This window comes from Mastigoproctus giganteus, chromosome 1 (genome assembly GCF_048544385.1).
Source record: "Mastigoproctus giganteus isolate SK-2022 chromosome 1, ASM4854438v1, whole genome shotgun sequence".
Taxonomy (NCBI): Eukaryota; Metazoa; Arthropoda; class Arachnida; order Uropygi; family Thelyphonidae; genus Mastigoproctus; species Mastigoproctus giganteus.
In genome coordinates, this window is record NC_143575.1 from 1,849,897 (window position 1) to 1,872,635 (window position 22,739).

Below are 22,739 nucleotides of genomic sequence, written 5' to 3' on the forward strand. Positions count from 1 at the left end.
ACTAATCCTGGGTATAACCTCCATGCACAAGTACATGGTGGGTGACTACCCAGGTGTGAACAATGTAAGCAGGGGTCGAGGTGTGGCGCCCACACCACATGGAGGAACGCCGCCCCTCTATGTTACCAGGCAGTACTAGGTGGTAGATGACTCATCAACTGGTGAAATACCACCACTTTGCTTATTGAAAGCATGAAGTGGTGGAACCCATGTTTAGTCTCTAGAGTTAAGTTACAGTCAACCCTTCCCTATCTCTTCCATCATGCAGTATGATTGATGACTTTTGAGGTTATGAGGAACATCATGGCGATATCCAATATTCATTACATTTCGAGGGTACAGCTCTAAAATGGTGTTCGCAGGCCGGCTGCTAGTTAGTACACCGGACCGAACCAATTGGTAACTCTCTAGGAGGCTTCCAGATCAGCTAGTGTATAATCTTGCTACCTCTACTCTGCCAGATAGTGACTGGAGGGAGTTCGAGTAGTGTGTATGCGAGGAGCATTGTCGAGGCCACATCATGTCAAGGATCTGGGTATATTCTTACTACGTGCATGCCATATCCAAAAATTTCATTACTTCATACAGCATGTTCCACCCACTTTTTCTTACTATTGAATACACCGTGAATTGTCAAACTAATAGAGCAAGCTTATCTGTGAAAAGATCTAAACCTCCCAAGCAATTCCTAATTCATTTCACAAATATACATGGTCTCAATTCTAATCTCAACAATGTCCATTTCCACTTGCAGTCTGCCAAACCAAATGTACTTTTTCTGACAGAATCTCAATTTTCGGTTGATTCAACTACTGCTCATCTCAGATGCCCAAATTATTTGCTGTATGATTCTTTTCGCCTCAAAGGTGGTACTTGTGCATTAGTCCGTTCTCATATTCCCTGTCAGAGACTTGGCAATTTGGAATCTACTCTCTTTGATCTTCTCTGGCTTAAAATCTCTCTACCTCATTGTGTCAAATTCATCTGTTGTCTCTACCGTTCTCCCAACTCCACTAATCACTTGGAGCTCTTTGACTTCCTCTCTTTGCAACTTGACTTTCTCCAGTCCAACTTTCCTAACAGTGAGGTAATTTTCCTTGGTGATTTTAATGTTCACAACTCCAGCTGGCTTCTGTTTTCTGATCACACCGACCCAGCTGGTCGAGATGCTGAGGCTTTTGCAATTACTAATGATCTTGCACAGATTGTTCATTTAACTACAAGAATACCGGACAATCCTAATCATACAGCCAATACGCTTGATCTTTTTCTCACAAACAACCCTTCTAAGTACACGGTTGAAGTGAGAGGTGCTTTAGGCACTTCAGATCACAACTTGGTGATTGCCTCTTCTCCAATGGAACCTTTATCTCATGGCTATTCCCAACATCATGTTGTTTGGCATAACAAGAATGCAAAATGGGATGACCTGCGAGACTTCTTTTCTTCTTTTCCTTGGTCGGATTAATGTTTGAAAAGTTCTGATGTCAATGTTTGCTCAGATCGGGTCAGTGAAATTATTCTTGCAGGAATGGAATCCTTTATCCCACAGTCCACTTTAAAATCTCGTCCTTCATCTAAACCTTGGTTTTCCAATAAATGTGCTAAGGCTGTTCAAGAGAAGAATGATGCATATCGTAATTGGCTTGTTTCTAATTCTTCAGTTTCATTTTCTGTCTACACCAAAGCTCGCAACAATTGTAAAGCAGTTATTAATCAGTCCAAACTAGAGTTTGAACAGGCTCAGAGTAGAAAACTTGCTTCTTGCCCTAATGGTAGCCGAGCATTCTGGTCTCTTGCCAAAGCTATTGGCCGCAACTTTTGCCCATCTCTGCTCCCACCTCTGTCCAAACCAGATGGTTCTGTAGTCACTTCAGCCAAGGATAAAAACTGACCCGCTGGCATCCCATTTTTCTTCCAGCTCATGTATTAATGATCTTGGTAAAACACCTCCCACCATTCCCAACACGCTCCATTCAATGCCTCCTGTGGTCTTCCATCAAAAGGATATCATAAGGATTTTGATGAATCATGATGCTAAGAAAGCTCCAGGCCCCGATGGTATTTCTCCGCTTGTTCTCAAAACCTGTGCTCCTGAATTTACTCATATTCTTTGCCGCCTTTTTCCACTTTCACTTTCCAAAGGTGTTTTTCCTTCTGCTTGGAAATTTGCTCATATCCAGCCAGTTCCTAAAAAGGGTGACAAATCCCTGCCATCCAATTATTCCTATTCTTTCTAAAGTAATGGAGAAATCAATTAACCGCCAACTCTTAAACTATCTAGAAACCTTCCATCTTATCAACGAGCACCAGTATGGATTCCGTCAGTGTCGATCCACTGGTGATATTCTGGCTTATGTTACCCATTTATGGACTAATTCAATGGAAAGGTTCAGTGAAACACAAGTAGTTGCTCTTGACATCTCAAAGGCTTTTGATTGTGTTTGGTATAAAGGTCTTCTAAACAAGCTTCCATCCTATGGTTTGCCAACTGTTTTTAGTAATTGGTTATCCAGTTTTCTCTCTGATCGCTCACTGACGGTGATGGTAGATGGCTCTCTGTCTTCTAACTTCTCCACTAATGCCAGTGTCCACCAAGGTTCAGTTCTTTCCCCCACTCTTTTCCTCTTGTATATTAATGACCTTCTTCCACTGACAGTAAATCCTATCCATAGTTTTGCCGATGATAGCCCATTGCATTCCACTTTCCATTTTGAGAAACTTTGTCCTGCTCAATCAGCTTCAACTTCTCGAAAATCTGCTACCAATCCCTTAAATGCCGATCTTCAGGTAATTTTCCAGTGCGGCAAAGACAACTTAGTTGATTTCAACCCTTCTAAAACTCAGTCTTCTCTTATATCTCGCAAAAAGGATTCTTCTGCTCCTATGCTCATCTTTAGCGACACTCCGATTTCTAGGCAAAATGATATATCTCTTTTGGGGATTACCCCGACTTCTAATCTCTCTTGGCACAAGCACATTACAAATATTGCTTCCTCTGCATCTAAAAAACTTGGTTTTCTCTTTCGCTCTCGGCGTTACTTTTCTTCCAAACAGCTGCTCACTCTGTATAAATCGCAAATCCGTCCTGCCATGGAATATTGTTCCCACATCTGGGGTGGTGCCCCCAAAACCTCTCACAGGCTTCTTGATTCCATTCAGAAGAGGGCAATTAGGTTAATTAATGATTCATCTCTAACTGAGTCTCTCCACTCACTTTCTCATAGACATACTGTTTCTGCTGCATGCCTCTTCTACAGCTACTTCCATGGGCACTGTTCTTCTCAATTGGCTACTACAATTCCCGCTCTCTCTTTCAAAACAGTCCGAACACGTGGCGCCACCAGCCAACATTCATTTACTGTCCAACTTCAAACCCACAGAACCAACTTTTCATCTTCTTCGTTTATTCATTCAACTGCCGTTTTCTGGAACAACCTTCCTTCATACGTATTTCCTGAAAATTATAATTTACAGAAGCTCAAGTCCAATGTCAACAAATATCTTCTTTCGTCTTCTCAACCTTCAACCCAAGCACGGTACTAAGTACTATAAGTTCTAATACCTCTCGTGTTTGGGGTTCACATAAAAAAAAAAAAAAAAAAAATCAAAATTTTATGCTAAATACTGTTCAACTTATTCCATAACCAGAGAAGTCAGAGGACGACTTCTCTGCTTCTGAAATTCCAGCTCTCTCAATACAATCTTTGTGCACAGCACATCTGATAACACAAATCATATGGATTGTGTTTGATATGATTTGTGTTTAAACACAAATATGAATTGTATTATATCAGTTTATGTCACATCAGTTTGTGTCTAATGTGATTCTGGTTATGACACAAACCATTTGAAATTTTATGTTAACATTAGTAGAGGCATATCATGCAAGAAAGCAAGCTTATATAGCATCAGCCAAAAAAAAAAAAAAAATCCCTTCCCACTTTCACCCATCTATTCACTCCAAATGTTTGTCTAGTTCTGCCTTGAATTTATTTAAGTTGTCAATCTCCACAACAGATGGAACTTTGTTCCAGCAATCAGCCGCTCACTGGCTAAAGGCAAATTTCCACATATCTATTGTACAACTGTCTTTCCTCAATTTGAATTTATGTACCCTCAGGTGATTAATCTAGGCAAGAGGAAAGATTCCATCAGCATTGTGCTTGCTCAAACCATTCAAGGCCTTATACACCTCAATCAGATCACCTCGCAGGTGCCTAGTCTCCAGACACTGCAATTTGCAGAACTACAGCCGTTCTTTGTAAGAGCAACCCTTTGTTCTATTTACGAATCTTATTGACCTCTCTATTCTTGTTCCAGCAGCTGTACATCCTTCCTAACATGAGGACTCCAGACCTGTATACAGTACTCAAGGTGCTCCTAATGCTAACGCACACAAGGTGCAGCCTGACCATTGCCTTATACAAGGGGATAATCACCTCTCCATCCCTTCTAGAAAAATTCCTGTATATCACTGATAAGACACCATGAGCTACTCTTGCAAACTGTCTGCACCGCTCAAAAAACTTCATATCTGCTTGCACGACCACCCGCAGGTCCTTTTCGTTCTCTACTACTGTCAATGTAGTACCACAGAGTTGATAAGTCACTATGGAATTGCTGCTACCCATATGCGTACTTTACATTTGTCAACGTTAAACTTCAGTTTCCACTTCTCAGCCCATCTGCTCAACTTTTCTAGATCCTGTTGCAGTAACTTAGTCATTAACAACCCTGCCAACCTTTGCATCATCTGCAAACTTGGAAATCAAGCCTAATATACCTTCATCAATATCATTAATAAATACAGAAAACAACAATGGACCCAGCACTGAACCCTGGGGGACTCTACTACCATTAGCCCATGAAGAGCCGTGTCCACTGATTATCACTCTGTCTTCTCCCACACAACCATCCCTTTATCCATAGCAACAATTTGCCCTTAATGCCATACTGCTCCAATCTGTACAGTAGTCTTCCATGGAAAGCTTTTCTAAAATCCATGTATATGATATCAAAATTATTTTTTGCATCCAGTTCCTTTGTGATCACATCATAGCATCCAATCAAATTGCATTAGCATAGGCATATGAGGCAAGAAAGCAAGCTCGCAGCATCAGCCAAAAAAAAAAAAAAAAAACCACTTGACCCCTCGGTTCATTCGAAATACCTGTCCAGCTAAGCCTTAAATTTATTTAGGCTATCAACTTCCACGACAAGGGATGGAAGTCTGTTCCACTAACCAACTACCAGCTCGCTAAAGGCAAATTTCTGCACGTGTATCCTACATCTGTCTTTCCTCAATTTGAATTCATGCCCTCTCAGGTGATTATTCTGAGCAAGAGGAAGAATCCCATCAGCATTGAGCATGCTCAAACCATTCAAGACTGTAATTTGCAAAACTTAAGCCTTTCTTCATAAGAGTACCCCTTTGTTCTATTCACTAATCTTGTTGCCCTTCTCTGTACTCGTTCCAGCAGCTCTAAATCCTTCTTAAAATGAGACCTCCAGAGCTGTATACAGTACTCAAAGTGTGGCCTGACCATTGCCTTATACAAGGGAATAATCACCTCCTTATCCCTGCTAGAAAAATTCCTGTATATCATTTGACAAGACACCATGAGCTACTCTTGCAGCCCATCTGCACTGCTCAGAGAACTTCATATCTGCCTGCACAATTACCCCCAGGTCCTTTTCAGATTGGTCAGACAAGACTTTCCCTTAACAAACGCATGCTGTGTCTGAACTATAAAATTTGTTCATTGTACTCCCCAAATTCCAATTCTGCATTCCTTATATCTCTTGTGACACCATGCAGTTGCATCAACAGGAGAAGGGCGCCACTGACAGACTACATCAGTACAGTGTAAAGCTATTTCAACACCCGAGGCTAGCTGACGAAATGGCGCCCCTCTATGTCGAAACAAGAATGACCACACAGGGAGGGTAAAAATTAATTTTCACATGGTGATTCAAGCCTGCATGTATCCTTACATCTGAGTACATACTGCATAGCATCATAGATCTATTTGCTGTCCAGAATGTAACTTTGAAGGGATCAATCATGCGATAGCTTCAACAGTGCATGCTCAAATGCATAGTAGTTCACAATTCATGTATTGTGTACAAACTAAATATTTTATTATTATTACTAGCCGTATGGTGCAAGGAAGCCTGAGGCATAAGCTGCACCAGCTAAAAAAAAAATTTTCCAAGTTACCCTGAGAGAGAGAGAGAGAGAGAGAGAGAGAGAGAGAGAGAGAGAGAGAAGGGAATCGCCAAGAAAGAGAAGAATCCAGCTCAGGACCCTGGGTGTGCCAAGCCCATACTCATTAGATGTGAGCCCCTGGGGTAAATAAGTTATAGTGTTTTTGTGATTGCTATATAAACAGGTAATCGTGAATATTATGATTTATAATTTAAATAAAACAATAAAGGCCAAATTAATTTTATACATGCCAGCAAAGAAAAAAGTGTAGATCAATACCATGTGGAAAGACTGCATAAAGAGGAAATTAGAAAAAAAAAAAAAACCATACCTCTAGTTTACAAAACTGGCTAACAATAAGTCACTACAAACCTGAAAGTGACAAAGAAAATGAACATGATTCGAATGAAGATGAAACGAATGATGATGCCACTGAAATAGAAGTCCAAGAAAAAGCTCAAACAGTTGAAGTTATTTAAAAGAATTAGAAAGTATGGACAATAACCAACAAGAGTTGGCAGAAGAAAATGATGGCGGCAATAATATTAACATGGAACATGTAAGTCTGTATTTTAATGATCCGACCACATGGAACATGAAAAACAGATCTTTTATGGTGCAACACTGTCCCGAACATATAGTCTTAAATACGTATCCTGTCACTAATGGCCGATGTTTCAATAATTCGTGGAAACACAAAAATGAAGGTATTGAAAAAAAAAGAGAGGAAATGGTTATTTTATTTCAGAAACAAAGATACAATATATTGTTTTCCGTGCCTCTTATTTGTATCTGGCACAAATAATGTTCCATTTTGCAGCTCAAATGGTTTTAAGGTTTGGAAACATCTAAATCCAAAACATTCTTTTTCATGAGAATTCATTACAACACAAACAATTTCACAAAATGGAAATTATTAAAAAAGGGTCTTGGTCTTCAAAAAAGGTGGACTAACTGACGACGCTGCACAAGCAACACTAAGAAGCGAAATTTCTAAATGGCATTATATATTGAAATGTATATTGTTCTGTGCTGAAAATAATTTGGCATTTCGTGGACATGCTAGTAATATCGATATCGAAGAAAAAATCTCTAGCCTTTACAGTGAGCTGTTACACCCACAACGAAAGCAACGCGGAGATGAGGAAACCCCTGGTGCCGTTAGACACGAACACACTATAATACTGAAGAAAAAATAAATAAATAATTGTGGCGTATTTTTAAACTTGATAAAATTTGTCAGCCAATTTGACGTTGGTATGAAAAATGTTCTGGAATCGCATTTTAAATGCACTAATTATTTATCTCCAGAAATTCAGAATTAATTTATTAATTTGTTAGCAACAAAAGTATGAAGTGAAATAATTTAAAATAACTAAATGCAACAAGGCATAATATGTTAAGAGTTTTATATCGGTGTGGATACACCATAGATAACTCTTTTAAGAAAAAACTATGACTAGTGTGGGAGGCTTCATTTCCACTGTACGTCATATTGTGATCGATGATAGACCAATAGCATTGAAAAGGTGCTGTTTCACTCCCACGAAACAGATGACCGCTTATTGGGATAAAGGAAAACCACTCTTCTTAATTTCTAACAGGGTGCTTACAATAGAAGGTTGATCAGAGCCTATTGTCTGAATGTTTAATACACCTTGGTCTGCCCACTGGCAGACCAAGGTGTATTAAACATTCCAAGGTTCCATTATGGTTTATGGTTCCATTCCATTATGGTTTATTTTATTTATTTGGTTTTTAGGAGCATTAGCAACTAAGGCCATATTGCTCCGGGATATGCGGTGGTCATTCCCTGACCTTTCCATCCGCATCCTCCGTATTTGGTGGTGACGGGCTCGAACCCCGGTCTAATCAAGAAGCGTGTGCTATGCACTGCTGCTCCTTCCCGCCTGGCTATGGATACACAGAAAATAGTTGACCAACTCGACTTCTTGGTATGTGGGACAGGTAGTCTGATGGGTTTTACGGGTTCCACTGAGTTTCAGATGGTAATCTCTTGATTCGGGTGTAATGACAGCACTATTGCTTGCTTGAAGGCCATGGTTGAGAACGATGTGTACCCAGTTAAATCTCGTAACGCAGTTATATGGAAAATTTTCATATCCATAAAACGAAGAAATAAAAAAATTCAGTAGAGTATAAAATTCTATTTAGTGAATTCTAAAAAAATTCAGTAAAAAGAAAACATTTATCTCTAAATAGAAAAATTTACTATAAAGAAGTTTGTTAAACAGAGGTCCGACTGTAGGTATTTATTATGATTTTACCAATTATCGAAAAAAGATGCGCAGCCACGAATTTGCCAAGGGGGCCGAGAACCTAGCTACGCCTCTGACACCATGTGTCTGATGTCCCAACAATATCAGCCTTTTGTGTCTTGACCATAAACTCAAATTTATCAAATTTATTTACTATACTTTTAGTGTTGGTGTACATCCAAGTATACATTCACCTATTCTTACTCTTAGTTACACTGACACAGCCCATGTATTTACTTGTTCCATTATGATTCCTGGCAATCCTTGAAATCCCCAGCACCTCACTTTCTGCTGCTCATTTCAATAAAAGCAGTGCAAGAATTATTTTCATCTCTGCCTGCAGCTACTGTTAATCTTTTAGTCTGTGAATCCCCCCCAGGCTAGCAATTTTCCAACCCATCTAACATTGCCTTAATAGCATCAGCAAATATTCGTGCACCCTTCCTATTTAAGTATATCCCATCCACATAGAGACAATCTCCTGTTAACAGGCACAGAGCATGCTGAGAAAAATTCTACCCCATGAGCCTTGCACAATCTCTCCATGGCTGAATTGATTGACAAGGCTCCCATTCTATACTCCCTACTGTAGTGTCTGGGGAGAATTGCAGACATTTTCAAAATTTACCCTAACTCGCTACTTTTTCTCAACTCTGACTAGTACTTGTTAAATAAGCCCGCAGATGTTGTACATTAACACATGCAAGGAAAAATTCAAAAATGAGAGGGAGGGAGAGGGAGGGGGAGGGAGAGAGAGAGAGAGATCCAGGTTTCTGATTTATTATTATTATTAATACCATATGATAAACTGAGATGGCCAACACCTTTTGTAGTTAACAAATATTGTCCATACAACTGGAAGATCATCAGTGTGTCTGCTTATTCATAGAGATTTGGCTGTATTAGGCCAGAAATTGAATCAGATATCCTGTACAATTATAATTATACATTTCTAAAAATAAAATTTTTCTAAAAATTCCACAAAATAAATAAAGCCATTATAAATTGCATCCCAAAGAAAAATTTTATTAGGAAGGGAAAAAAATGCTTTTTATTCTCTTATAAAGCCCTGGGATATCCAGAAACGTTTGCAACTTCAATGTACGAGCACAGTGTAGCCAATGCCATTTTGCATGATAGAACACTGTATATAATTCATGAAAGATTATGTTGCTTTATTTATATAGTGCATTAGCACCTATGGTTATATTGTGCTGTGTGTTGTGTTATCACTGTAAAAGAGTGTACATGTGTATGCACAGATTCAGGGCTGAAAAACTCAGAATAACAAACTATTCCCTTCACCTGCAATACACCAATAATTTCATTTGTAACAACTGTACACCAATAATCCCATTTGTAACTATTGGTCATGTTTTTCACACTAGATTTTTTTTTTTTTTTGTTTGTTTGTTTTTCTTTCTTTCTTTCTTATGGATAGTCAAAATAACAGCATTTTACAATCACGTGTCCCAGAAGAAAATTCCCACTTATGACTCTGGATATGCTAAATGTGCCACCAGTTAAAACCTCTCTATTGCAGGAAACAGTGAAGGTCAATGTATTTTTGTGAAGTACAGTTTGGTATTGAACTCCTACAAAGTTGCAAAAATCTTGGGTCTTTCTGATAGTATAGAGATTTTTATAAAAAAATCCCTTGCTAAAATGGTCACAAAATTACTTCTCTGCTTATGGAATTCTAGCTTTTTGAATACAATCATGAATTTTGTGCACAACACAGCCAATCTTCCATATCTTCACTGCATCTTCCAACTTATAATAAAAATACCTTCATTTTTCACTATCCTGCCAGCATTACAGTCCTTTCAGGTGGTCAGATTTCATCTACTCCATGCGACCTGAGGTTTAACTGGAAACAATGGCTCACAATGACTGCTCACCATGAACTATCTGAAACAGTCTATGGTGTCCTATACAGGTCTAGATGCCTCACTTAGGTAAGGATGTAGAATTCCTAGAACGAGTACACAGAAGGGCAACAAAACTGGTGAGGTAAAAATAATTAGCTAAAAATAAGTATCTGGTTAGAATAAAAATGGTTAATATAAATATGCAGAATTTAGTGTAAGATTTAATTTTGCATTGATAGGAAATCGCTGTATTTATAAATAGATTAAGAACAAGCAAATGGTATAAGGTGAGATACTCCTCTTCCCCTTGACGAAGGGGAAGGGAAAGAGGAGTATTTTAAATAAAGATGAAAAACTGCAGAAGTAGGAACGTTCGTATCACACACATTATATATATGATGCTTTCCCCCCTCCCACAACCAAAATACCCGACACAAAGAAACATTCGTCGTTTTACATTTAATTTACAACTTGTCCAACGTTGAATTATGTCTGATATTGTAAAGTTCAAGTACGTTGCAATATTATAATGAAATAATCTGTTTTAGCCGGTACCTACTACACCTTAGACAGAAGAAATAATATATGTGAAAGCTAAAATATTTTACTTACCTTTGCTTTTTTTTATGACCGCGTTTCTTTTGCGCTGTTGATTCTATTTCAGAAAAATGTAACTTATGTTTCTCCCCAGATTTCTTCATTTCTACATTATCCTTGAAACCATCGGATAAGTACACAAACAATACGAATTCTGACAACTGCCCATGCGCAGTATTCGCAGTGTCGTTTACCCATATTCTGAAATATTATTAAAAAATTATTCAATCAATCAGTTTAATATCATCGAACAAAATAGCAATAAAAAAAAAATTTGAACAGGTAAGGCACATGTCACAGGAAATGATCAAGTATACCCAAGAATTGAGTTCAGTCTATGATTCACAGATATACAAAATCGAGTCTGCGCGGTAGCACAGTGGTATCGTCACCGTTCTCCACACACTGGTAGAAAAGGCCCACGTTCGAATCCCGTCGACGATGGGAGGAATTTTTATGGGTGTGTCCCCCCCTCCATTGCTGAGTTAGTCGGTCACAGGGGTAGATAGCAAAGTTTCCCCCCAGAACTGGGGGGGGGGGGTTCCATCCGGCAAAACAGGAAAATCGACCAGAAAACACACGCACTTTACAGACACAATACTTTCTAGTGTCCCTAACATAATAGTAATAACTGTTTACTCGGCCATTCAGTGAAAACAAAAAACACATAAAAGATCCTCACTTCATTAATCACGTCAGTGATCGAGGATAGTAAGGAGGACAGTGATTATAATACTGTGCTACACGAGGGGAGAGACAAATCGACCAAAGAATACACGCATTTTATGAACCACATGAGCAGATGAATTAGTTCTCAGGTGGCCTTAATATGACACTTTACCATAAAGCCCCTTTAACCATCATCTAGGAGTGTCACTGTTACTACTCAATCCAACTTTTCCACACCCGTGGAAAAGTTGGATTGAGTAGTAACCTCGTGTCCTTAAACCACTCTGTTATGACCCAAGCAGTACGGCATGCTGCATTGTCTTGCTGATACAGGTAGGCTGATACACGAAATATTGCCATAATGTTGGAAGTGCATAATTGTCCAGGTTGTCCTGGTATTGCACAGTATTCGTGGTTTTGTCGATAACGACTAATGGGTCCAAGCCAAACCATGGAAGGACCCCATACCATGACACTGCCTCCATCAAACTTCACTGTTGGGAGGATATAATCAGGAAAGAACGGTTCCCCTGGCATTCGTCACACCCAGGAACGGCCATCAGACTGCGAACCTCGACTCGTTTGTCGATGGGACTGTCTTCCACTGCTCTACAGTCCAGGATTCGCGCTCCTTACAGCAGGTTAATCGGCGTCTAGCATTTGTTGAGGTGATCAATTCTGTTAAACTGTTGAGTTAATTCTGTTGAACGTGTCATCTTCCAAGCCCACTTTTGCAATTGTTTGTTCGAAGCACAGTTTTGTTTCATGTCTGACTACATAATTACAGTCAAGGTAATTTTCATTCTCCACTACCTTGATGCGGCACCATACAATTGGTATTTTATTCTGGGAGTACTGTTATTCATATGCAACGCCCTGCCTTTTTGTATGTTAAGCTTCAATGGTCGTTCTCAGCACACCTTGCCTATTTTCCTAATGACAGAAATCACTGTGTGAAATCTTGTTGCGGGATCACACACTGATTTTTGTCATTAACCACCATTCTAACATTTCTATCATCTACAAATCTAGACATTTAGCCAGATATGCCTTCATCAATATCATTAGAAATATATCAACAACATGCTAGAAGTATAGTAAATAAATTTGATGAATTTGAAGTGTTGGTCAAGACATCAAAGGCGGATATTGTTGGGATAGCAGAGACGTGGTATCACACAGATATTAGGAAGGCAGAATTTTGGAATTTGGGTAGTACAATATGTACAGAAACGATACACAGGATAGAAAGGGAGGAGGTGTTATGCTGTTAATTAAGAAAAACATAAAATAAAAAGAAGGGCACCCTGTTGATATAGATGAACAGTGCACTGTTGAGTCAGTTTGGTGTCATAAAGGAGGCGGCAAAGGAAGTAAGCAAACCCTTATCCATAATTATGAGAGCATCTTTGGATACAGAGGAGGTCCCCACGGACTGGAGATGTGCAAATGTATCCTGCGAAAGCAAAAATAAGAGTAGGAGTGTGTTATAGGCCTAATGACTCGAATAAGTACAATGAACAATTGTACAGAGAAATAGAGTGGGCCAGTAAATCAGAATGTCTTATAATGGGGGATTTTAACTTCCCAGATACTGACTGGAACTTATGGTGGTTACTCGCACACTAGTAAGACTTTTGTGGATTTATTGGATGATTGTTTTCTGCAGCAGGATGTTCGAGAGGCAACCAGAGAGGGGAATACTATTCAACTGGTTATCAGCAGTAATCATTCGTGTATTAAGAATTTGCAGATAAAGGAACCACTAGGCGGCAGTGATCACACTGTACTTATGTGGGATTTACTTAAAGATATAATTACCATCAGGGGTAAAGGAAAGGGTTTTTGCTTCCGGAAAGGTGAGTACAGTGGTCTCAGTCACGTTTTAAATTCTGCACAGTGGGATCAACTGATGATGTTACCAACAGTAAATTTTAAGTGGGAAGCATTCAAGGAATTAATCGTGAAGGCTACTAAAAGTTTCATAACTATTTAGAAATATTGTTCAAGGTTTATGCCTAAATGGTTGTCATTTGAACTAATGAGACTTGTGGCAGAGAAGAAAAAATGCATAGGATGCATATAAATTATCAGGCGACACAGAAGCCTATGGCAAATATAAGCTAGTCTGAAATCAATTAACAAAGGCGGTTACGCAGGCAAAGGCAGATTAAGAAATATTTGGCAAAGGATACTAAGAAAAACAACAAGGATTTCTTTACTTATATAAACTCTAAAAGGAAGGGGTGAATCTGATTGGTCCAATTGATATCGATGGTTCAATTGTTGATGATCCTGCTCAGATAGCAAACAAACTGGATGTGTATTTTGCATCTATATTCACACATCAGGAGTTATTAAGGTTTGAAAATGCAGAAGGTTATAAAATTGTAGCAGGGTGCTTAATGATTTTGTAATAACTGAGAGTAAAGCGTAGGAGAAATGTTGAAGTTAAACATAAGAAAGGCACCTGGGGTGGATGGGATCTATCCAGTTATATTAAAGGAGTCGACAAAGGAAGTAAGCAAACCCTTAGTCATAATAATGAGAGCATCTTTGGATTCAGGGGAGGGTCCCACGGACTGGAGATGTGCAAATGTATCCCGAATTCACAAAGGGGGGGGATCGAAGGGTAACACGTGTAATTAGAGACCAGTTAGTTTAACTTCTGTTCCGGGTAAAATAATGGAGTTACTTATTAAAGATGCATTGCGGGATCATCTACACAAGACTGCCGCAATAATTCAGATAAAGTATGGGTTTGTTAAGGGAGAGTCTTGTCTGACAAATTTTATTGGATATTATGATGTGATTACAAAGGAACTGGATGCAAAAAATAATTTTAATATTATATACTTGGATTTAAGGAAAGCTTTTGACACTGCGCATGGAAGACTACTGTACAAATTGGAGCAGAATAGTATTAAGTGTAAGTTGCTACAGTGGATAAAATGATGGTTGAATGGGAGAAGACAGAGGGTGATTATCAGTGGGTGCTGCTCTTCCTCTACTAATGTTATTAGTGGAGTCCAACAGGGTTCTGTGTTGGATTCACTGTTGTTTTGTATATTTATGAATGATATTGATGACAGTATATCAGGCTTAGAGTCGAAGTTTTCAGATGATACAAAGGGTGGCAGGGTTGTTAATGACAGTAATGGCAGTGTGCTACTGCAAAAGGATCTAGAAATTTTGGGCAGATGGGGGTGAGAACATAATACTGCATATGGGTAGAAGTAACCCCAGAGAAACGTACCAACTGTGTGGTACTACACTTAAAGTGGTAGAAAATGAAAAAGACCTGGGAGTAAGCAACAGTCAGATATGAAGCATATCTTCATATCTTACAGCAGCAGCAGTCAGATATGATGTTTTCTGAGCAATGCAGACAGGCTGCCAGGCAGGTCATGGGGGTTTAGTCAATGATATACAGGAATTTTGCTAGCAGGGAAAAGGAGGTAATTGTCCCTCTGTATAAGGCGATGGTCAGGCCTCGCTTTGAGTACTGCGTACAGGTCTGGAGGCCTCATTTTAAGAAGGATGTAGATTTGCTTGAACGTGCACAGAGAAGGGAAACAAGGTTGGTGGGAGGAACGAAGGGATCCTCTTATCAAGAGAGGGTTAAGTTCTGCAAATTGCAGAGGCTGAAGACTAGGCACCCGCGATCTGATTGAGGTGTATAAGGCCTTGAATGGGTTGGGCACGCGAATTCTAATGGGATTCAGTGGCGTAGCTACCATGTAGGCAGACAAGGCAATTGCCTCCGTGCTTGGGCCCTTTAGGGGCCCGGCGTCTTTGGCTGTCTCCTGTTTTTGCAATTTTCATTAATTAAATAGGAGCCCGAACATGTTCTTTGCCTCCGGGCCCGAAAAAGGGTAGCTACGCTAGTGATGGGATTCTTGCACTTGTTCAGATTACGAACCTAAGGGTGCATAAATTCAAATTGAGGAAAGACAGATGTAGAATAGATGCGCGGAAATTTGCCTTTAGTCAGCGGGTGGTTAATTGCTGGAACAAACTTCCATCTGTCGTTGTGGAAGTTGATAGGTTAAATAAATTTAATGATAAACTGGACAAATATTTAGAGGGAATTGTTTTGTAAATTTTTTTTTTTTTTTTGGCTGATGCTACATAAGCTGATACACTTGCTTTCTTGCATCACATGCCACTACTACTACTATTAATAAAAAATTAAAAACAACGTGTACAGAACTGGGGCGCTGAATGATTGTTGTTGGGATTTTTTGGCGCTTAGCGCCTTATGCCTTATTGCTCCATATATAATGTGTCTATAAATTGCTTGTGATCTATGGTCGGTTTGCCTGTTTGCTGGAAAACCCGAGAGATTAGAAGTCAGAAGTCATTAACCCCCAAAATAGATCTATCGTCTTGCCTAGAAATCGGAGTATCACCAAAGACAAGCATAGGAGCAGAAGAATCCTTTTTGCGAGATGTAAGACAAGACTGGGTTTTAGAAAGATTGAAATCAACTAAGTTGTCTTTTTAGAAGGCCAGACTTAACTAAAATAGTATTCTGATGAGAGAAGAAAGGAGGAGTTGAGATAGAACTTTGTAGATATCACTACCAATGAAACAGAAAGAATTCAGCATATGGCTCTTTCACATCTTTTAGAAGAGGCCTAAGTTTGATTCACTATTGACCGAAGCAGAAAGCCAATTCCTCTCAGAGACAGAATGCGCCCCCGTAGCCAAGTGGGCAGGAGCAGCAGTGCGTAGCACACGCTTCTTGATTAGATCGGGGTTCGAGCCTGTGACCACCAGATGCGGAAAGGTCAGGGAATGACCACCACATAACCGCGGAGCAATATGGCCTTAGTTGCTAATGCTCCTAAAAACCAAATAAACAAACAAACAAACAGAGACAAAAAAAAAAAAAATCTGAATTTTTAACCATAAATAAAATTGAGAACAATGTGTAAAAAAAAAAAAAAAAACTTAAAATTGAACATTTCCATAAAGTTTATAAAAATATTTATTAAGGTGTCCAGAAAAATATCAGTCTTATAGTGGTGTTAAGTGCCAAAGCAACTAAGGCTGGGGGGAAAGGAGGCGCCGAATTTAAATTGGCACCCGGGCGCTACATACCCTAGGAATGCTCCAGAACTAGGTGTATGAAAAATAACCCTCGCCTGAGATTGATTGGCACGGCTACGTTGTGAAAAAAGCTGATAACCGTTGTTCCCGTCTTGAACACAAAACCTTTTCATGCGGTATGAAAGGGCAACCATCGTAACCATTGTGCAAACTGCGAATGCCACTTTAACGGTCTTCAGAAACGTATTCAATACACATCTGCCTAAACAGACACTGGTCAAAAGGATTAGGGGATCACAGCATGTGTAAATATGATTATGCATACAAGTAATTAACAGAAAATGGAAACACCAAACTTAGTGGAAAGCGTTAGGTTTATGCTAAACAACGGCATCTACGAAGACATGAAATACGCAAATAACATCCCAGCATGCTTAGCATTATGTCTGTAAAGACACACCCCGCTTAACTAACTGTAATTATTACTAAGTGTAATTAACCATGTCATCGGGAACGACCTTACTTTGGCGATTTCGAAAGGGGTCTGATTGTTGGAACGCATTTGCCAGCAGTGTTGTTCACTAAGACAACTAAACTCGTTAATGTTTCACCATGAGCAATTTACAATTTGTATGGGAATCTAAAAAACAAAAACAGTTTGAGCGGCAATCTAAAGGAAAAACATCATCCGGAAACGGCAACGGTGGGTGAAACCACATACTCCGGTATCGGGACGTTCGAACATTAGTGTGATTTGCAAGTTGAAACTGACAAGCAACAGCTGATCCGTTGCGCACCATTTCAGCCCAGAACGCGAGAGGTACTGCGTTGAAGTTTTGGCGGGAACTACAAGAGCAGGATATCACGGTCGAGTTGCAACTCTGATTACTTGTTTCCTACTGTTGAGAGTTCTGTCGGTTCTGTAATAGAGAGTGCAAGTGTTTTCTTGTGGCATGACTGGTTGGTTGGTTGTTATAGTGTTTTAGGCCCGTCAGCAACTAGGCATACTGCTCTGTATATATGTCTGCAAAATGCGTGTGTTCTGTGTGGTTGATTTGCTGTCTCTGCGGGTCTGTGGTTGATTATTATTTTTTTTTTTGTGGTTGATTTGTTGTTTCCTGGACGAAAAACCCGCGTTTCCGGGAGAAAACACCATACTACCCTAGCCTGAAACTAATTAACTCAGCCACGTTATGAAAAAGGCCCGTATAAACTCCTTGCATCACTGACAGGATTCGAGCTCAGGTCTTTTCCACCTGGTGTGGAGGGAACAGTGATTATACCAACGGAAATTATAACCCACGAGGGAGAGAGTTCTAATTCCCCCTCAGCTAAAGACAACAAAGCTAACTTACTAGCATCCAGGCCCGGCTTTAGGGTAAGGCCTAGGGACCAAGTTTTAAGGGGCACCAAAGCCCCATAAAACTTGGAGCGAATTGGTAAAATTAATCATTCTAAAAAACAAAGTTTTCAATCTGCGGGAGGGTCATCGGCATCAATCAATGTGCTCTAGGGGCGCCATATACCCTTGAGCTGGCCCTGTTAGTATCCTATTATTCTTCTAACTATTGTATTGGCGATTTTGGTAAACTACCTCCTACCATTCCCAATACACTCCACTCAATGCCTACTACTGTCTTCCATCACAAATATGCCAGAAAAAATTTGAACAATCTTGACGCCAAGAAAGTTCAAAGTTATGATGGATTTTTTCCACTTGTTCTTAAATGTGAGCTACTGAGCTTAATCTGTGTCGCCTTTTCACTTTCTTTTCCAACTTGTGTTTTTCCTTCTGCTTGGAAATTTGTTCATATCCAGCCATTTTCTAAAAAGGCTGACAAATTTCTCTCTTCCTCCTTCCGAATAATGAAGAAATCATTAGCTAAACTTTCTTGAAACCATCCATCTCATCAGTGATCGCCAATACGGATTCTATCAGTAAACTGACTGTTTATATACTGTCTTATGTTGCTCAACTTAGACACTTTGAATGGAAAAGTCTGATGAAACTAAAGCAATTGGCCTTGACATTTCTAAGACTTTTAAGCGTGTTTGGCATAAAAAAAGTAACTGTCTTATTAGTACCACCCGAGAACCAAGCCATCTGCCTGCGTAATTAGTACGCAGACAGATGGCTTGGTTCTCGGAAAATTAGTACGTTGGCATTCGAGGTGAGCGGACGCGCTTAGACAGGGCTCCTCAGTTAAGTGGTTTACTTTTGGATAGTGCTTTTAAATATTTGATTTATTTAGATATTGTTGGATTATTTTGTTATAGGTTTTCCTGTAACTGTTTGATTTTAATAATATTATAGAAGTTACTTTCATTGATATTTATTTAATTTTATAATGGTAGTTACGAGATCTGCCTTAAACACGTCACAGGGTATCGTGACTCACACGGAAATAGCAGATGGCGATTTACGGGTGAGTCATGATTTAAACCGTTGTGGAACCTGTGGAATGTTTTCCAAGGTCGACCTGGTGACTAATCTACCTCACCTGGGGATTCTTTTCTTTGTGATCGATGTAAGGAGTGCACCGATCTTAAATTACAATTTGGTGCACTGATGGAACAATTTGAGTCCCTGAAAAAACGAGTGCTTGCCCTCGAAAATAATGCTTCTGGGAGCTCGTCAGGGACTCAAAACTCCAGCAATCTACCAAGTGATGCACACCCGATTCGAGCCTCAAAACAGAAAAACCAAGTGCAAACTACTCTGGTTAAAAAGGACATTGTTTTATTAGGAGACTCCATTGTCAGGGAAACGGGGAATATTTTTTGTAATAAAGATAGGTGGAGCAGAACCAGGGTATGTCTGCCGGGAGCAACTATTGATGATGTCACCAACAGACTGTCAGATTTTAAAGGGGGTAAAGAAAATATTATTATTCATGTGGGGACAAACGATATTAAACGTACACGATCTGACGATTTGTTGGAAAAATACAGGACCATGATGAGGAAATGTCGCGAGCTAGGCCATAATGTCTATGTGTCTGCAATTCTGCCCAGATCCGATAGGAGGGATTATATGTTAAGAGCCTTGTGGATTAACTCAAGACTTGAAGGAATCTGCAAAGCTTTGGGAGGTAAATTTCTATCAGCATGGCCCACACTTGTAGGTAAAAGGAATTTGTTTTGTAGAGACGGGATACACTTAAACAAAGGTGGTGCAAAAGTTTTTGCCAGTATTATTGAGGATACCTTAAAGGCTCAGGGAAACTGCTAGTTAGGGGGGGATGTGGGTAATACTGACACGCGTTTATCTGATAATATTGGTCAATGTAACTCTTGCACATACCTTAAGAGTTCTTATCTGTTACCCCAACTGGAGTATGATCTAGATGTTCTGGGGCCAAAGACGTTTCACGTGAGCGGGTAGCTAATATCAGGCAAGAGAGCCTAAAAAACTTCAAGGGTTGTGTTAGGGTTGTTAAATATACAAGAACAGTAAATCTTAATTGTTTATACAGTAACGTTAGAAGTGTCGTCAATAAAATGAGCGAATTCGAACTGCTGGTTAAAACAAGTAACGCGGATATAATAGGGCTTACAGAGACGTGGTGCCACCCGGAAATTGGGGATGATGAGTTTCAGTACGGCTTGTAAAATGTATTTAGGAAGGCTAGAGTAGATAGAAGGGGTGGTGGGGTAATGCTTCTTATCAGAAGCAGCCTGAGTGTGACGATAGCTTTCCCGGATTCAGACATTTCACATGTTAGTATAGAGTCTGTATGGTGTGAGATAGTTGGAAACAAAGTTACAATGCGAGTAGGAGTAATCTACAGACCAGGTGATTGTGAAGATTATGACAAAAGCCTCTACATGCAAATGGAATGGGCAAGTAAGCGTCAATGCCTTATTATGGGTGATTTCAATTTGCCTCTAATTAATTGGAGTAAATGGGAAGGAAACTCGACATGGGGAACAAAATTTTTAAATCAACCAGATGACTGTTATTTGTATCAACATGTCAGGGAAAGTACTAGAGAAAAGAATATCCTAGACCTCATCATCACCATTGAATCAGATGACATAACAGGGCTGACAGTAGAGGAACCAGTAGCAGGAAGTGATCATGGAGTTCTATGGTGGATGATGACGAGAGAGGTAGCAGAAGTAAAAGGCAAAGGAATGGGTTTTAATTTCAGAAAACGAAATTACGATGCCTTAAGGTACTACATGGCCTCTATTAACTGGGTAGATATCGCGCAGAGAATGAATACAATTGAACTGTGGTACGCTTTTAAAACATTAATCACAGATGCCTTGAATGCGTATATACCATTAAAAAAATACTCCACGAGAAGGGTTCCAAGTTGGATGAATAGTGAAGTTGCCACATTACTTGAGCAGAAAAAGGTAGCATGGAAAAGTTACAGAGAAATAAAAAGTACTGAAGCCTATAACAGCTACAAGGTGATGTGTAATAGAGCCACAGAAAAGGTTAGACAGGCAAAGGCAGTTTATGAGAAATCACTAGCAAACAGAGCAAAGAGGGGGGATAAAGAATTCTTCACATATATAAATGCAAAGAAGAGCAGGACAAACCAGATCGGACCTTTACGTAAGGGAAAGGGGATAGTAATAAATATACCAGCTGCCGTTGCAGATGAACTCAACAGTTATTTTGCATCGATATTTACAAATGAAAAGCCTTTTGTGGCAATGGGAAATTGTGGGAGCGAAGTTAAAAAATATGTAATTAATGATATTGAAATTTCGCAAGATTATTTAACGAAAAAACTTTCCAGCCTACAGACCAGTAAGGCTCCTGGAGTTGATGGAATATACCCTATAATCTTAAGAGAGGCGGCAAGCGAGTGCATTGAACAACTGAGGCTAATTATGCGAGCATCACTAGACTCTGGGGAGATTCCCTTGGATTGGAAAAGTGCAAATGTATCTCCTATACATAAGGGTGGCTCTAAAAGTGAAGTGGGAAATTATCGACCTGTCAGTCTGACTTCAGTAGTAGGGAAAATTATGGAGGCAATGATCAAGGGTGGAATTCAGGATCATTTGGATCGAATTGAAATTCTCAAGGATACTCAGCATGGTTTTGTAAAGGGAAAATCATGTTTAACAAATCTGCTTCGCTATTTCGAAAGGGTCACTCACGAGCTGGATTTAGGAAATAATTTCGACATTGTTTATTTAGATTTCAGCAAAGCTTTTGACTCAGTCCCACATGAGCGGTTGCTTTATAAGCTGGAACAGGTTGGAATCACTGGGAAAATCCTTAGATGGATAGAAGGATGGCTTCAGGGTAGGAGGCAGAGGGTTGTGATAAATGGCTATTCCTCAGATTGGGTTGATGTAAGAAGTGGGGTTCCCCAAGGATCAGTATTAGGACCACTGTTGTTTTTAATTTTCATAAACGACATTGATGAAGGGATAGAGGGCGTGATGTCTAAATTTGCAGATGATGTTAAAATTGGTAGAGTAGTTAATGATCACTGTCAAGCTGAGCTTCTTCAGAGAGACCTAGATAGACTTCAAGAATGGTCAGAAAAATGGGAGCTGTGCTTTAATCCAACAAAGTGTAAGGTATTACACCTGGGAAACAGTAATCCCAAAATAACTTATTCACTTGGTGGAGTTCAACTGGAGGAAAGGGACTTGGGTGTTACGATACGGTCAGACATGAAATTCTCTGAGCATTGTAAACAGGTAGCAAGGAAGGCCCATGGTGTCCTATCGATGATCTATCGAACTTTTGCAAGTAGAGATAGGGACGTGATAATCCCATTATATAAGGCTTATGTTAGACCACACTTGGAATACTGTGTTCAAGTATGGAGACCGCACCTAAAGAAAGACATCGAGCTTCTTGAAAGGGTGCAAAGACGGGTAACTCGCCTGGTGAGATCGGAAAAAGGGCATCGTTATGAAGAAAGACTTCGAATATGTGGGTTGCAGAGTTTGGAAACTAGACACCTTAGAGGAGATTTGATTGAGGTGTTTAAGGCTCTGAGAGGCATCAGTAAAATGAATGAGGACAAAATTTTCAAGATTATAAATGATGCTAGAACTAGGGGACATAAATTCAAG

General features: G+C 39.5%; 1 protein-coding gene across 2 annotated transcripts in view; it reads right to left on the reverse strand.

Moving 5' to 3' along the window:
* The window catches only part of cactin (cactin, spliceosome C complex subunit), a 213,488-nt gene extending 202,360 nt beyond the window's left edge, over positions 1-11,128 (reverse strand). For both annotated transcript variants that reach the window (XM_090378432.1, XM_090378428.1), the window contains exon 1: positions 10,974-11,128. In XM_090378432.1, the coding sequence (XP_090234558.1) occupies positions 10,974-11,062 (89 nt within the window). In that variant the 5' untranslated portion in view covers positions 11,063-11,128. The remainder of the gene's footprint in view (positions 1-10,973) is intronic.
* Between the last annotated feature and the right edge of the window lie 11,611 nt (positions 11,129-22,739).